Source organism: Leptodactylus fuscus, chromosome 1 (assembly GCF_031893055.1).
Source record: "Leptodactylus fuscus isolate aLepFus1 chromosome 1, aLepFus1.hap2, whole genome shotgun sequence".
In the NCBI taxonomy this organism is placed as follows: domain Eukaryota; kingdom Metazoa; phylum Chordata; class Amphibia; order Anura; family Leptodactylidae; genus Leptodactylus; species Leptodactylus fuscus.
The window spans coordinates 360,603,537-360,621,944 of record NC_134265.1 but is presented as its reverse complement, the minus strand read 5'-3'; the positions used below and the strand labels follow the sequence as shown (position 1 = coordinate 360,621,944).

Below are 18,408 nucleotides of genomic sequence, written 5' to 3'. Positions count from 1 at the left end.
GTAAGTTGTCCCCAGCAAGGATCTTATCACCATACAGTGGAATTGGAAGGAAATGTATCATGTTCTTCATTGACATAACACTCTTCCCAAAATGACAAGACCCTCAGGGGAGGGGTTATAGAAAAGCTCTAGAGAGCCCACCCAGGAGGAGCTGGTGGGTGTGGCTTCACTGCATTATCTTCTATATTCTATAGTAGAGGTGGTGTCAGAGGAAGAGGACTTCTTACAGGATAAGTAATGTAATGTATGTGCCCGACTGGTCTGTGGCAGAAAGGAAATCTATGCCAAGTAGGAACAGGTGTAGACTTCCATTGTAACCTATGCCAGAATACTACCGTGAGTTTTTATAAATCAGTCTGGCCGAGATGGGGATCGGGGCATGAAAAATAGGGCAGGCGAGGTGCAAGAAAGTGACTTGTGCCAAATGTGCACCAATGTCATCTCTCTACACCAGAAAACTGATACGGTATATTGATGAACTAGCTCCACAATGTCAATACTGTAGGTGGCGCTCTAGATATTGTGTATATATTGTGTATAGTGTATATGTAGTGTACATATTGTGTATTTATTATGTATAGTATATCTCTTGTGTAGATATTGTGTATATTGCGTGTACATATCGTGTATATTTCATGTATATGTTGTATATATATATTGTGTATATATGGTGAATATATGGTGTATATATCATATGTCATGTATGCATCATATATATGTGGTGTATATATTGTGTATATATTGTGTATACATAGAGTATATTTCGAGTACATATGTATATTGTGGGAACCGCTCAGATAGATGCTTGTAGCAGTGCAGGAAACGGACACAGACACTGGGTTGCACACAAATTCAGGCTTTATTCACTTGTGTTGCATTAATTGCCTTTGAAAAGGCACAAATAACCGAAACAAAACCCTTCTCGGCTGAGAACTAAACTAAACACAAGCAAACTTTTCCCTGTCTAAACAGAAGCCTGGCTACCAGACTCCCACCTTGGCAACAACAACGGGTGGCACAGTACCTGTTCTGTAGATTCAGTTTGGACAGGTCAGCTCTGTCAGTGTGGTGCCACACACCTAGTCCTCACACACAGACTATTATCCGGCCTTGATTAGTCAGCTGACCTCCCTGGTGTGGGTCTTTACTAAACACCCTTTAGGTGCCTGGCTGGGACATACTTGTCCTCCCAGACCACACCCTTCACTCTCTCACAGTATATAGTGTATATATCGTATATGTATCGTGTATATATGTTGTATACATTGTGTACATATAGTGTACATATTGTGAATATATCATGTATCTGCTCCACGTGGTGTATTTGTATTTCTTCCCAGTGTCCGTAGATCTTACACTGTATTATTTTATCCCTCCGTCTTATCCTTATATATCATTATCTCTATATTGTCAGCTACTGTTATTACCGCCATCTTGTTTTTCTTGCCGCTTCTTCATTCTGCTTTGTGTTTGTAGGGTAAAGTACAGATGTGGGTGGATTTATTCCCCAAGTCATTTGGACCACCAGGCCCGCCGTTTAATATAACGCCCAGAAAAGCGAAAAGGTGCGATTTATAACATTACATGTCATAAGGACGGGTAGAGAGATTGGGGATCTGTTGTCAGTCTGCTGTTGTACAGGGGGGCGGAGTTATGTAATGATCAGAAATCCAGATCCCGAGCCATGATCTCCATGTTGAACTCTTAGGTTCTACTTACGTTGCATCATTTGGAACGCGAAAGACGTTATCCTGGACGATGTGAGCGTGACTGGAGAGAAGATGAGTGATATTTATGTGAAGAGGTGAGACCTTACAATCTAAAGTCCCACCCATGTGCCCATTTTTATCTTATAATGTGATCACAATGTGATGGGGACCAGTGGCGTAACTAGGAATGGTGGGGCCCCGTGGCGAACTTTTGACATGGGCCCCCCCCAACCGACACCGAAGACCTCGACCGACCCCCTCCTCCACATTCTATTATGTCCCTTAGTGACCCCTGCACACAGTATTATGTCCCATAGTGACCCCTGCACACAGTATTATGTCCCTTAGTGACCCCTGCACACAGTATTATCCCCCATAGTGGCCCCTGCACACAGTATTATGTCCCATAGTGGCCCCTGCACACAGTATTATCCCCCATAGTGGCCCCTGCACACAGTATTATGTCCCATAGTGGCCCCTGCACACAGTATTATGTCCCATAGTGGCCCCTGTACACAGTATTATGCCCCATAGTGGCCCCTGCACACAGTATTATGCCCCATAGTGGCCCCTGCACAATGTATTATGCCACATAGTGGCCCCTGCACACAGTATTATGCCCCATAGTGGCCCCTGCACACAGTATTATCCCCCATAGTGGCCCCTGCACACAGTATTATGCTCCATAGTGGCCCCTTCACACAGTATTATGTCCCGTAGTGGCCCCTGCACACAGTATTATCCCCCATAGTGGCGCCTGCACACAGTATTATGTCCCATAGTGACCCCTGCATACAGTATTATGCCCCATAGTGGCTCCTGCACACAGTATTATGTCCCATAGTGGCCCCTGCACACAGTATTATGTCCCGTAGTGGCCCCTGCACACAGTATTATGTCCCATAGTGGCCCCTGCACACAGTATTATGTCCCGTAGTGGCCCCTGCACACAGTATTATGTCCCATAGTGGCCCCTGCACACAGTATTATGTCCCATAGTGACCCCTGCACACAGTATTATGCCCCATAGTGGCTCCTGCACACAGTATTATGTCCCATAGTGGCCCCTGCACACAGTATTATGCCCCATAGTGGCCCCTGCACAATGTATTATGTCCCACTGTGGACACCCATAAACAATTATTATACTCTGTGGTCTTTTCAGAGACCCGGGGGAATAAAAACATAAAAAAAACCTGTTGCTTACTTGTTCCCCGGCTCCTATGCTGTTGGCCGCCGCTCTCGTCCTTCTTTAATGACGTCGGACGTCACATGACCTGGGACACAGGCCGGGTTCATGTGACGTCAGAGACGTCAGACAACTGGGAAGGAGGCCTGGCAGTGGCCCCTGCCAGGATCGGCAAGTAAATAGGGCCCGTAACGGCCCTGTGGCAGCTGCCTCCGCTGCTTCTATGGTAGTTACGCCCATGATGGGGACCAAAACATAGGACAACGTGTCCAACATAAAGAAGAGAGAACCGGGTTCGTCTTGAATTTTTCAAAAAGTTTAGCTTTAGCCAACGTAAAATTTGGGGGGGTTTGTCCACCACAAATCTTTCTTATACTCTGGAATCTCCTCAGAGATTCCCCAGAGACTTCCCAGAGTATAATAGTTCATGGGGTGCGTAAAAAAATATACAAAATATACTTATAGTCACCCTGGGTTCTGACGGTGTTGTGTCTTCTTTCCCATGTGTCCCCAGCATCTTCTAGCCTTCTAAGGCCTAGTTCATATGGGGTTCCGCGTGAACACATTCTGTCACAGCTTTCCACTCCAGATTAGGCCCAAATGAATCAACCGCAGAATCTGCCTGAAGAAGGGGCGGCTCGCTTCTTTTTTTTCTGTGAGCGGGAACAAACCGCTAGCGGAAAAAAGAAGGCTACCGGTCTACATAGACCTCTATTGGGAGGGGGCGGATTTTGAGGCTGATTCCGTGCCAAAATCTGCCCCTCTTGCCCCGTGCGAACGAGCCCTAAGTGACATAAATGGTCCCAGGACTTCATCCATCCTGGGTCTCCGTTGAGGATAGTTATTGGGTCATGTGGGGGGATTCGATATAATGATGCCGATGCTCACATGACTCCTTGGGTTCCAAAGTCATAACAATACCTCTTCCAGTGAGAGCCGCCCAATGGGGATGAACCTGGTGCATATTCTCAAAAACGTTATTCCACCATTACGAGAGACACAGCGGGATGCAGTTTGGGGGGCAGATATTTACCGCATTTGATAATACCTGATATAGGGAATGACCCATGGCGCTACGTCCAAGATGACCCATCCGTGCCTCCATTTTCACACTTTGCAAGCCCACGCCAGTAGCAGGAGACTTAGAAGAATGTAATAAGATCGGGGTCCCCTCCGGTCTGCAGTCGGGAGCCGTAGACCTCTCGGCAGTGGCTCCTGAGCGTCTTTGATCTCTCAGCACGTTGGACTGGTTTATATAACGTTATATACACATTCTCCCCGCTATAGGTGCTACCCGTCCAGAGCTCACATGAAAGTAATGCCTTTGTTTCAGTGACATGTTGTGCACGTTCTACAAATATACTTCCTCTGGAGGTAAACGCGCCTGTCCTGTTCTCCTTCTCCTAGCTGGCTGATAGGCCATGAAGAAAATAAACAGAAAACAGATGTGCACTACAGGTCTATGGGAGGCGAGGGGAATTTTAACTGGCGCTTCGTGTTCCCTTTTGATTATCTTCCTGCGGAGCAGGTCTGCTCAGTGTCTAAGAAGGTAAGGCCAGCCCAGAAACATGCCGAACACAAAGCCCGGCTGTCTGACCGTGGAGGCAATGTGTGTCAGCTCTTTGTACCAGAATACATCATCTTGGTGGAGCCATGGTGGTTGTTAAATAAATTTACGGGGCTCAGATCCTCCCCGTTGACTTCCGTTCTGGATAACACATCTTGTAGCCATGGAGAATTATCCCTCGTAGCGAGGTAGCGGGCATCACATCATCTCCTGTTGACATAGGATGGAACTGGTCTTACTTGGTTGCGGCTATTGTGTAGACACATGGTAGCCATTCAGTGGTACATGTCGCCCATAGACAATGTAGTATATAGTTTTGTGGTGGCCTGATGTTCTTCGGTGCAGATGAAGAAAGTTATACCAACACGTTAGCCCAATGGATGCCTAAAGGGTACTCTATTTGGTCTTCGTTGGGTTTGGATCTGAGGATACTTTGACATATGTGCTGGAGCATTCCTCAGGTATAGGTAGAAAGTAAGACTCAGTTCACACCTCAGATTCCTCTCCAAATTTTGGGTCCTGTGCTGGAAACCATGGATATGCTCTCATGTTAGCCCCAGACACAATGCGGCTGATCAGCTGGTTCGGCTAGTTCAGCTGTAGAATCCACCAGAAGTGTCCATCATTGCCTCCCTCTGAAAACATTGGGGGCAAAGTTCAGATGGAATTTGGAGCTGATTTTGAGGTGGAATCCTGGTGGAAAGGGTCAACCTAGCCTATTGAAAAATACTAAATGTGAACATGTCCTCGCTTCCTCGGGAACATTATTTGAGATGTTTTGTGGTCTATGTGGATCTGCAGAGGTGCATGTCCTATGTCATATGTATCTGTCTCACACAGGAACATTTCTGGAGCCTGGACAAGACGGAGAACAAAATCCCCCCTAACCTCATCCTGCAGATATGGGACAATGATAAATTCTCCTTTGATGACTATTTAGGTAAGAAACTCGATCAAACCTGGAACATACGAAGGGCAGAGAAAAAGCTCTTGTATGGTAAAAGACATAAGCGACCATACACACAGAAATCAGGAGGCTCACTTTCTAAGATTATGGTAGCACAATACTACCATAGGTGGTGGAAGTGGTGCAGCCAGATCATCGGCAGTTGTACCCGAGGTATCCAGTGCAGAAGGTGTGGGGTATCTTAAGGTTCCAAGAATGGACATAGATAGGGTCCAAAACCATCCAGTGTAAAAAAAGGTCCTTGGAGACTGGATATACCGATTTGTGTGACCGTAGCCTTACACGGGATTTGGGACTCATAGACCGCTTTCTGAAACCAGAAAGTTAATATACAAATGTGCTAAGGCAAAGCACAGGAGAGAAACAAAATAATGGAGGACCAGGGATCTCCAAGGCTCATGGACGCTACACAGGTAGTTATGGGCATTTGACCCAACCCCACCTTTCCCCTGGGGTACACCAATTCCTGCTAAGGGAAGGTCCGCCATTAGTGAGGGAATGACAATGGGCCTATTTAGGCAAGAAACAGCTGCAGCAGTACAGACCACGAGAAGCCCGGGCACAAGACTGCAAATATATCTGTTCTATCAAAGGACTATTCTGGTAAGACTAAGGTATCACCTAGCCACTGCATAGGTAATGCCTACTAGATTGGCAAGGGTTTGACTACTGGGGCACCCACTGATCCCAGAATGGAGGTCAAATGTCTCCCATTCTCCAATGTGGAAGACCAAAGATGGAGTTGAATAGAGTAGTGCTCAAGCTTGCATGCTGCCACCGCATTCACTTGCTATGGGGCAGGTTTTGATAGCCAAGTACAATGCTGTCTTCTTCAAGGCCAAATTCTTTAAATGGATTGATAAGGTGTATGTCAGGGGGTGTCCAGGATTTTTACGAAGCTCAGGGGTGGTCAAGGTGGCGGTCACCTATTCCTGGCAATACATTGTATAGTCGCAGTCCTCCTTGTCTCCCGTGCCAGGACTCACTCGACTGGAGGTGGAGAGCCTCACCTGACCATGGGCTTCAAGGGTCATTGGTAAGGAACTGGTCCATCTCCAGTGAATGCGGAGACCAGTGGTTGGTCTAAGTGGCCATGAGAGACTCTCCACTTCTGTCTGGGTCTCAGCAATGGAGGGGAAGGAGACTGGGACTGTATAACAGAGCGCCACGGATAGGTGAGCATGACTAGAATGGAGAACTTGTTCTTGAGATTTGGCAGTAAATGGGTTAAATGAAGGATTCTGTATATTACCACACTGTTCATTTCTGAATTCGGAGGCCATCTTGTTTTATTCACCATGAAACTCTTTATAGATGAGGGCAGGGGTGTTTTCATCCAGTGTCCTTTTATCTGCCTCCTCGCGGAGAATGGAAGCGATTGTATTCCATATACAAAGGCCGTTACACGGCGTTCCAGTATGACATCAACAAGGAGCCCGGTTTACTTTAACACTGGGCAGAGGAGAGGGCGGTGTGATTGAACGAGGCTCCAGAGGCATACAACGTGTGGCTTTTGCTGACAGAAGCTTCTTTAATGGCTCAGCCAACTTTTCTTACGCTATGACCATTGCCTACCATGAAAAAGACAGGCATTTTTATGGGAAGCCATGTCGACGGGATCCAGCACACATCTGGTTTATGTATAGCAGCTTATGTGAAGTTGCTTTGAGATTGTACCAAGAAATCAGCGCAGGAACAATATCAAATGTTAATTCCAAGCTAAAGTGATTGTAATTGAGGTTTCTCTAAACAATGGCATCACCGCTCTCGCTGCCTCCTTCCCCTTTTATCGTTTCCTGAGCCAGAGCAATATTGACGTCCGGACGCTGGAGCTTTTTTCTGCCGTAGAGGGGAACAAAAGGGTAAGGGTGGTGAATCTGGGACTAGATGGAGGGTCCGTAGTATGGAGATGACCCATAAGAGGTTCATATAAGACATGGTCCATGACTCCATCACCATGTAACTTCCTGAGATGGGAGGTGTTGGCCCATGGATTTGTAGACTTGAGCTTAGTTTTGGGTCCAGTTGGTCAAAATGGTCATAAGACTCGATTCAGTCTGAATCAAATGTGTGTCTATTTCCCTCCACGGGGAGAACATACAAACTCCTTGCAGATGGTTTTATGCCCTTGGCGGGATTTGAACACCAGGACTCCAGCGCTGCAAGGCTGCAGTGCTAACCACCGAGCCACCGTGTGGCCCCCAGTTCAAATGTTTTCTAAATGGGCTCCCCCCACACGCATGTAGCATAATTCTTCCTCGCGTAGCCCACCCAATGTCTCCTACCCTCATGTTCCACCATTGTATTCAACTCTGTCTGTGTCCTTAGTTGAAATCAATACCTGCCACCTGGAAAAGCGGGACTGCTTGGCTTGATCTGGGTTGGCTGGGTTTCCTACACTACCATACTACCTAGTAGGGATGCACCATTTGCCTAATAGTTCATTCCTGTGTGTAATCTTAAAGGGGTCGTCCAGTCTTTTAATATTGATGACCTCTTGAAGAAAGGTCATCACTATCAAACTGGTGGGGTCCAACATCTGTAAACACTAGAGTGGATGGAGTTAGATGCCAATGGTTTTGCCCATTGTATAGTGGTCATATGCCGAATTGCTTGGTGGGGTCTGACAACAGGCAGTGATATTGAGAACGTATCCTGAGGATAGGTCATTAATATGGAAAGGCTGGACATCCCCTTTAAGTGAAATAAGGTCAGGTTTTGTGGCTACGAGTTCTCTTAAGTTCCTATGTTCCTCTACTGCCTGACATATAGAGTAGCAACTGGGAATACATCATCTGTTTCTATTCTTCTAGGTTCTGTACAGCTGGATCTGAACCGGATGCCGAAACCTGCTAAGACAGCAGAAAAATGTAGACTGGACCTGCTGGACGAGTCCATTTCAGAAGACAGACTGGTGTCTCTGTTTGAGCAGAAGACAGTAAAGGGATGGTGGCCGTGTGTGGGTGTGGAGGGTGACCAGAAGATTCTCGCTGTAAGGATCCCTTATGTAAAGGGGTGTCTAGATTATTTTCTGTTAGGGTTGGTGGGGAAGGGGTTCCCTCTTCACCTTTTAGCCAATGGATAAGGTGGCTACCAAGAGAAGATCTTTCCCTAGAAGACCCAAAACATCTGCCCATTACATAGACAATCTACTGACCACACTGTTAACTGTGTAATGCCTTATTTACCCTGTGGAGGCGCTGCAGGGAAATTGGACACTTGCTACTAGATTCTCCCACAGTTTACATTATATCACTGAGGTCCTATATGTAGGACACCCACAGTCATCTTATTATTGGTGTACTGTCTGTGTAATGGCTGGAAGGTGGCAGGTCCATGACTACAATGGCTTTAGACACATCACTGTTATTAGTGAAGAATCTTGTACGTGTAGACCTATGCAATATTCTTGAAAATATTCTAGAATAGTCTGAAATGCTCGCTAGATTATGGTGGTCATATGCATTGACTGACTTCCTCTAACCTTCTGCCTCCGTCTTTCAGGGAAAGCTAGAAATGACCTTAGAGATTGTCAACGAGCAAGAGCATGATGAACGGCCAGCCGGACATGGCCGGGATGAACCAAATATGAACCCCAAACTAGAAGACCCCAAGTAAGATTGGTCACCTCAGGGATGATGACAATATTAATATGTATCTACTTACTGCTAAGAGGTCAGAAGAACTGCATGTTCTTGAAGAAGTCCTATGACCCGTTTATACTTGGAAATGGTGGAGGCCAAATATCATCTGCCAACATCAGCCTTCTGTTCTCAACTTCAAGGGGTTGTCTTCTTAAGAAATGTACCCCCACTTATTCATGTTGCAGTTTCTATATCGGGGGCGAGTTTAGTAACCAGATTTCCACCTCTATCACTATCACAAGATTTTATGATCTCTTTTCACGTTGAGTTCCCCTTTAGTTCCCACCACCATTCCACCTGTGTGAGCTTCTTCACGTGACTTCTAAGACTTCTCTGCTATGGTGTCTGTCATTTTAATGGAAAAATAGTCCCTTCCAGCAAGTATAACATTTACTCCAAAACCTCCAACACAGAGCAGTACAAGTACTTAGCGTTACAGATAAGACAATAAACATCTCGGCAGGAAATGCATCCAAGTTTGGTAAGTCATGTATCCATTGTTTCTATACACGTGCACTAAACACCATCTTGTTGCAGGCGCCCAGAGACGTCGTTCTTGTGGTTTACATCTCCTTACAAGACCCTGAAATATATCCTGTGGAGACGATACCGATGTCTCATCCTTGTCTTGCTCATTGTGGTCATCTTGCTGCTCTTCCTTGGAGTCTTCCTCTACTCGTTCCCGGTAAGATGCCATTTTCCTTCTAGGATGCCCTGCTTGACAGGATGCCACAAGAAGCAGACAAGACATCTCAATATTTGGGAAGATCTTACTATTGAAGCTTTAAGCTGACATTATGGGTGGTGTATATGTATCTATCATCTATCTAGTGAAGTATTGGAAATCTACACCCGTCTTTGATCGGGTCCTTATTTCGACAAATCCTTCTCCTTACATCAGCACGTTTGTGGCCATCCATCGGGATCCTCATACAAATAAATATTAAGAAGAATTGCCCTCAATTTTGGGGTCATTGCTTAGGGGGTCAATATGTCCAAGGCAGTAATGAGGAGTGATAGGTATCGTGTTGTTTCGGGAAGTACATGCAGAACAGTCCAGATATTGGGTGAATAAATGTGTGAGTTCTGTCTTCTGCTCCATGTTCTGCTGTTTGGGGACATGGACCATACTATCTTCGTGCAGACTTTCTGGTATTGCTGCTGACCTTCCTTCCACCATACTTTATATGTATTTATATATATTTAACAGTTATAGGACAGAAAAAGGTAAAAATAGAGGGGGGTGAGACACTTTATAGATCCATAGGAGCAGGAGCAAGAGTATGACTTCTAGTGTGTAGGTTGTCTATCTTATGACTCTTGTCTGGGCAACTCTGAAGAGGTTACAGGTGCATTTTTGTCTATATATCAGGTGTATACTATATATATATCATATGTAGTATCGTGTAGTTTATATCACCCCTTGTACCCTTCACAATGATCATTGTAGATCGGCGTGGTTCCATCTGGTCTTCTCTGCAGTTACTTTCTATCTCCTGGTTTTCCTATTTCCCGTCTTACGCACTAGATGGAGCTTTGCAACCGGACATTAGAAGTCAGGATTGGTATTCTGAAAGATTTCTGTGTGATACATGAAGATACGCTTTATACAACACAGACACAACAGGGCTGTCCTACAGGTTGATCACTGATGGCCACTGGTACTGCAGATACAGTATTACACCGTGCCCAAACCAATGGGACTACAAGATGTTTCCTACTTTGTGAGGACTTCTTGTGAACTACAGGACACCTTTAAGTCTCGTCAATGACGTAGCAAAGGCATATATATGTATATATTAAGGAAGCCAGTGAGGGTGTCATGAGAGCTATGAGAAAGACAGGACCCAAATGAGATTGGTCACATACCCGTTCCTCCAGGGGCAACTAAAAACACCATGTCTATTCTACGCTGGTCCGTTCTTCCATCCTATGTGCTACATGAATGAGAAATCTCCCTTTATCAATAATATTTACCCGATGAGGTTCCTTGGGATTTGGTGAGGGATGTCTAAGGTTCCTTAGGCCCACCCTCCAACAATCCCCTAGGAAATGGACCATACTAACCTGGGTGTCTTCTGTTGCACCATTATTATTTTAGAGCCTGGGCCCACCGGAGGATCCTATAGTACTCTAGACACTGGCATGGCGTCCAGGTTGATAAATGTCTCCATAATCACAGACTCCATAACTCGCGATCTCCAATTTCTATAGAATTTTAGGGTCTGCGGTTTGACTTATTTTTATACCCATTTTTCTTGTTCCAGAACTACGCTGCTATGAAGCTGGTGAAGCCGTATAGTTAAAGCGCTGCAGGGCATGTGCTGACCACCACTGTGCACAATCGGGAACCTCAGGCCTGGACACCCCTCGGAGACTGCTGTGCAGAATGTATCATGGACACATAGCCACCTTATAGACTACATACCTGCCATATGGATCACCAATCATTATAGAAAGTCCTTCTACATCTGTAGATAGGAACAGCTTCCATGTCTGCATGTAGTGTGCATATGCAATGTCCATAGCCAAGTCCATAGAAGCTCCTGAGTTTTGGTGGCAAGCCTGAACCATGCTCGGTGACCTAGTCGATGACATGTTCCACCATATCTGATGATGTCATGCTGTCTGGTATCTAAGTACAGTCTACAGATGAAAGTATTTGTATGATGCAATAACTCTATCTAGCATGGTATGTCATGGCGTCATTGAGCACCTCCGTCTTCAGAAGTTTTGGCTACTTTGCTGCCCCTAAATCGTTGCTTCTTCCCTTCAATCTCCATCCTTTAAGGGGTTGTCCAACCATAAGTAGAAAAAGTAATAATCGTGATCCCCCACATCTCCGGCTCTAGTGGTTCCCCTGCTGGTTTATCTACTTTCTTGACATAAAAATGTGACCCCCCGGCCAACCCATGTCTGTTGAGCACCATTGCACCTCAAATGAGGTCATGCCAGTCCATGCTAGTGCTAGTATACAGTTTTTTGTGGTGGACATACATTAATGTGGAGGGCACGGCTGGCCATGTTCACTTCAGACACAACTTTTTTGTGGTCGAAGCCGCCATTTTGCCATGGTCTAAGACTTCTTGCTTATTGAACAGTCCATAGCAGACATTGTCCATCCTGTGTTATACTATAATCTGCTATTATCATGGCTATGAATGTATTCCCAGGCTTTCCGTAGGCTGTAGCAGTCTCTCTGCAGTGCTTCGCTCTCATAATATATATTTTTACTGGCTTAGTCCGTAGATTCTGGAGGTAGGGTTGCCGTTTGCAGTGTTTAGGTTCATCTCAGCTACTATGGCTGCTATCTCAGGAAGGAGTTGTATCTGCCGATACTTTGTCCATTTCATGTGCCTTTATGTTGCACTTTACAGGGATGTTCCTACTAAAAGTTCTTCCAAAAGATCTTTCCAGTAACATGTAACAGTTAGAATGAGTGTAAGGGGCCCTTAGCAATTGGGTATTACTTATTGGCTGTGCTGTACCATGACCCCTGCTCAGACGTCCTTTGGAAAATAATGGTAGTGAGAATTAAAGAAGACCTTTCACCACCTCCACCAACTCCAGCTCTTTGCATTAGGTGGCACTCCGCTGATTCTGGAGCAGTTGAAATTTTTTCTCTAGCCCCCACCATTCCTGAGCAATCAGTGTTCTTAGTTAAATTCAGCACCCAATATACTAATTAGGCTTTATACTGTTGGATGAGTGATTCTGGGCAGATGGTCTGGGACCACCCAGCTGACAATAAATTCCCTAATTGTAACTTACAGATGTAACTTACAGACTCTGGAATGGTGGGGGCTGGAGAAAAAAAATCCATGCACACCAGAACCTGTGGGGTGGATCCCTATGAAGGATGGAAAGAGTTAGAGTTTGTGGAGATGGTGAAGGGCTCTCTGTCCCACAGCAGCACAATAGTGGGGTATTTCTGCCCCTGTGCGCTGGTAGGACAGAATGGAATTTTTAATGAACAATTAAATGGTTAAACATTAACCCCTCCTCCTCCTCAATAAAAGGAAGTACTAACCCACCAACGTGTTTTGTTCCGTCCTGTGTCAACCCCCCTGAGACTGTCGGGCTCATGCTACCAGAGCTGTTTCTTTCTCCTGGCCAGATAGGAACTCCGTTCCTTTGGAGCTTCTTGTAGCTCTCTCTATACCTTTTAAAACCCTGATAGATTTAACAGCCGGGGAATGGAGGCCGTCTCCTTTGGCCATTCTGTTTTAAGTTCTATTGTTCAAGAGGCCGTCCCTAGGGGTTCTTCTTGCTAGATCCCCAGTATTGTGCTGCTGGTGGGACGAAACGGAAGCATAGATTTCCTTAGTCCCAACAGCAGCCTAAGGCTCACTCCCTATGTGTTACGTAGTTTTGGTTTATGATTTCACGTTGAGGGGTTTGGTACTTCTTTCCTTATTTTGAGGAGTGGGAGGGGTTAAGGTTTAACCATTTCATTGTTCAATAAAAATTCCATTCTGTAGTCAACATGTCTCGATCAGAACTGGGCTCCCTATGGCATGTATTGCTGACCTTCTGCATTAGAATCTCATTCAGGCCACTACAATCTTATAACCGATCAGTATTATACTTACATCTTTTTTTTTTGCTGTTGTTTTTATTTCACATATTGTAAGAATTTTTTTGGATTTGACGCCTTTTGGGTTATTTTTCAGTGAAATGCCTTATATGGCACAGACGTCTTCTGTATTCCGAGGAGTTTTATCTCCGGAATACAGAGAGGAGGGACAACGTTGATCTGAAGCAATGTGAATGCAATAAAATCTACTGAAAACTCCATCACCGCGGGGAAATCTCTGTGTCTTTGTTATTAGATTTATATTACTCAGTATTTTCCCGAAAAATACCAAAAAGCCAATAAATATAAACTCTGGAATTATCTTCTCATGTCCACAAGTTAAAGATACAGATTTGTCCTTACTTTCTTCTTGGACACATTCGGATATGGGGTCACGAGATGAACAGCTTTGTAAGACAATATTTTATAATGTGTTTCATGATATTGTGTCACAAAGTGATAGGCTATAGGAGTCTATGTGTGGCCACCCGGTGGCTGTGTTGTGATCTGCAGCCTTTCAGTGGTTTTAGAGCTAGGTGCTGATCCCAGAGGTGGCGTAACCTATTGGCTTGCCCAATTGATGGAAGGGTCAGAGATACACAGGTGATACATTACTCACTTCTCTAGCTTTAGTGGGGGCGACACACATTCTGTGACCTAGGACTCAACAATAAAGGCAATGGCTATTGCACCAAGGGCGTATCATGTACTAAGTGGTATACACACCCTAGACATTGCATCCATACAGGGTGTCTTTTCTCACCTTTTCTCTTGGCTGGACACGTCCAGATGTGTCACGAGATGAGCGACTCTTTATTTCATTGCTGTATTGTGGCAAATGGTCGCAGGTAAGAAAAAAGGAAAATGTCTCACCTATATGAATGGTAACTCCCTATAAGTCACTGATATTATGTCACAACGTGATATGCTATACTGTATATGTCTCTATGGACACCCAGTGGTTGTGCTGTGAATTGCAGCCCATCAGAGGATTTTATACAGGTCGTAATATTGTATTGCATTGGTTTAATAAAAATAATACCATTTATCCAAATCTTAGCTAAAGGAAAGGAGGACACAGCTGTGTAGTGGGTGAGGACAGCAGGTGCTATAAACCGTGACCCCAATCCCTAGACGCCAATGAACATAATCCAAGCTCTTACCCAATGAACACCAAGGAATATAATCCATGAGTTTACCCAAGGAACACCATGGAATATAAACCATGCTCTTACCCAATGAACACCAGGGAATATAATCTATGAGTTTAGCCAAGGAACACCAGGGAATATAATCCATAAACTTAGCCAAGGAACACCAGGGAATATAATCCATGCTATTACCTACTGGACACCAGGGAATATAATCCATGCTCTTACCCAATGAACACCAGGGAATATAATCCATGAGTTTAGCCAAGGAACACCAGGGAATATAATCCATGCTATTACCTACTGGACACCAGGGAATATAATCCATGCTCTTACCCAATGAACACCAGGGAATATAATCCATGAGTTTAGCCAAGGAACACCAGGGAATATAATCCATGCTCTTACCCAATGAACACCAGGGAATATAATCCATGCTCTTACCTACTGGACACCAGAGAATATAATCCATGCTCTTACCCAATGAACACCAGGGAATATAATCCATGAGTTTAGCCAAGGAACACCAGAGAATATAATCCATGCTATTACCTACTGGACACCAGGGAATATAATCCATGCTCTTATCCAATGAACACCAGGGAATATAATCAATGAGTTTAGCCAAGGAACACCAGGGAATATAGTCCATGCTATTACCTACTGAACACCAGGGAATATAATCCATGCTCTTACCCAATGAACACCAGGGAATATAATCCATGCTATTACCTACTGGACACCAGGGAATATAATCCATGCTCTTACCCAATGAACACCAGGGAATATAATCCATGAGTTTAGCCAAGGAACATGAGGGAATATAATCCATGCTATTACCTACTGGACACCAGGAAATATAATCCATGCTCTTACCCAATGAACACCAGGGAATATAATCCATGAGTTTAGCCAAGGAACACCAGGGAATATAGTCCATGAGTTTAGCCAAGGAACACCAGGGAATATAGTCCATGCTATTACCTACTGAACACCAGGGAATATAATCCATGCTCTTACCCAATGAACACCAGGGAATATAATCCATGCTATTACCTACTGGACACCAGGGAATATAATCCATGCTCTTACCCAATGAACACCAGGGAATATAATCCATGAGTTTAGCCAAGGAACACCAGGGAATATAGTCCATGCTATTACCTACTGAACACCAGGGAATATAATCCATGCTCTTACCCAAAGAACACCAGGGAATATAATCCATGCTATTACCTACTGGACACCAGGGAATATAATCCATGCTCTTACCCAATGAACACCAGGGAATATAATCCATGAGTTTAGCCAAGGAACACCAGGGAATATAGTCAATGCTATTACCTACTGAACACCAGGGAATATAATCCATGCTCTTACCCAATGAACACCAGGGAATATAATCCATGCTATTACCTACTGGACACCAGGGAATATAATCCATGCTCTTACCCAATGAACACCAGGGAATATAATCCATGAGTTTAGCCAAGGAACACCAGGGAATATAGTCCATGCTATTACCTACTGAACACCAGGGAATATAATCCATGCTCTTACCCAATGAACACCAGGGAATATAATCCATGAGTTTAGCCAAGGAACACCAGAGAATATAATCCATGCTTTTACACACTGTACACCAGGGAATATAAGTCATGCTTTTACCCACTGAACTCCAGGGAATATAATACATACGTTTACCTACTGGACACCAGAGAGCATAATCTGTGCCATTACTCATTGGACACCAGATAATATAATCCATGCTCTTACCCCTTGGACACCAGGGAATATAATCCATTTTTTTACTCACTGGACACCAGGGGATATAATCCATTTCTTTACTCACTGGACACCAGATAATATAATCCATGCTCTTACCCCTTGGACACCAGGGAATATAATCCATTTCTTTACTCACTGGACACCAGGGGATATAATCCATGCTCTTACCCACTGGACACCAGGGAATATAATCCATTTCTTTACTCACTGGACACCAGGGGATATAATCCATGCTCTTACCCACTGGACACCAGGACCTTTACTTATTATCACAATACCATGAAATACAATCTACCTAATCCTTATGGAAGATCTATGTACTGGTTTTTCTTTTAGGGTCAAGGGTCTTCCATGTGTATCCCGATTCTCCTCATACTGTGCTGTATACGTCCCCATGTCTTCCCTACACACAGTTGAGAAACATTTAAGGTCTCGGTCTGCAGAAATCTTTCCTGACCTATGAAGTTGACAATTGTGTGATTTGCAGACAGACTGCGGTTATATGGCCGAGCACCAGAGTGGCTGATCCCAGAACAGAGAAAAACCTTGGTTCATTTTCTAAAATAACCTAATTCTGTTGTAAACTCAATACAAAGATATTCAGATGTCATTTTGGAGTATTTTGGGTTGTCATAACACAGCTATTTCCTTATTATGACTGAATTACCCGCGTCTCGGGGCAGTAGTAAACTCTGCTTGTCTCCCTCAAACAATAGCACAAAATTACCGCGGTTTCCATCGACATGTTAATGTAGACGCTTAGAAAGCTTTTCAGTGAATCATTTACATTTCAGCTCCAGGAATGTACAATTACATTATGTGTATATGGGATAGATTAGAATCTCCGGCCGGGACCCAGCAACACTGCTTCATTCACTTTTATATAAATTTGTGGCTTATTTTAGGAACTCGGGGCTCCAGGACAAAACCAAAAACCCCCGATTAAAGGGGATGGGTCATATTTATATATAGATTGTTACTTGTATCATCTCGAGTTCTACCCTATGCATAGATCTTCTGTGGATATAGGCTTGCACCAATCCATCTGTCTCTTCATGTTATCCTATGTATATTAGGAAATACAGTATAATATATAACCTCAACTAATGGACACCAGGGAAAATAACCTATGCTTTTACCCACTGGACACCATGGAATATAATCTTATGTATCTGCAGGGCTGTGGTGATATGCTGGTTCTGGTGACACAAATCTATCTACAGAGTATTCTACACTATGTATTATAGAAAGGTTCCTAGGAGCCCTAAGTGTTAGGAGTATTTAGGTTCTTTACTTTCTATTTTTCTTACCTGGGGAGTTTTTGGCTGCGCAGTGTCTGGGGTGGCATCCTGGCGCTGCGGGGTTGTCCTGTCGTGGGTATTGGTGCACACCTTCTGACTTGCACGTGCGCACTGTTGGTAGGCAGCTTTATCTCCTGGTTGATTAGTCTGTCCTCCCATTTGCACCTGGGAGGAGTGGTCTCTACTCTGTATTTAAACCCATGCCTCCCATGGTTCTGTGCTGAGTGTCGCTTTTACAGTGCTAGGCCTTAGCAGGAGGAGTAGGTGGTGTTCTGGGATAGAGGAAGTTCCGTGGTTGGTTTTTGGGAGGTTTGGGTGAACGAGTTGGTTTGTGTGTTTTCCCTTCTGTGTTCACCAATCCTCCCTCCGTGTATAATTGACTGTGTGAGTGAATTGCCTTATCCTTTGATTTCTACTCAGTTTCCCTGTGTTTGTTTCCTAGTGTATGGTTCCTTCCCATATTGGTTTGGGGAAATCCTTTCCCACATGTTTCCTGTGTGCTGCTTGTGTTGTTAG

The 18,408-nt window shown here is 44.4% G+C and overlaps 1 protein-coding gene across 2 annotated transcripts in view; it reads left to right on the top strand.

Moving 5' to 3' along the window:
* The window catches only part of DYSF (dysferlin), a 283,259-nt gene extending 269,386 nt beyond the window's left edge, over positions 1–13,873 (top strand). For both annotated transcript variants that reach the window (XM_075261820.1, XM_075261819.1), the window contains 8 exons: positions 1,477–1,565; positions 1,709–1,804; positions 4,306–4,447; positions 5,306–5,405; positions 8,246–8,424; positions 8,937–9,046; positions 9,614–9,761; positions 11,344–13,873. In XM_075261820.1, the coding sequence (XP_075117921.1) occupies positions 1,477–1,565; positions 1,709–1,804; positions 4,306–4,447; positions 5,306–5,405; positions 8,246–8,424; positions 8,937–9,046; positions 9,614–9,761; positions 11,344–11,382 (903 nt within the window). In that variant the 3' untranslated portion in view covers positions 11,383–13,873. The remainder of the gene's footprint in view (positions 1–1,476; positions 1,566–1,708; positions 1,805–4,305; positions 4,448–5,305; positions 5,406–8,245; positions 8,425–8,936; positions 9,047–9,613; positions 9,762–11,343) is intronic.
* The last annotated feature ends 4,535 nt before the right edge of the window (positions 13,874–18,408 follow it).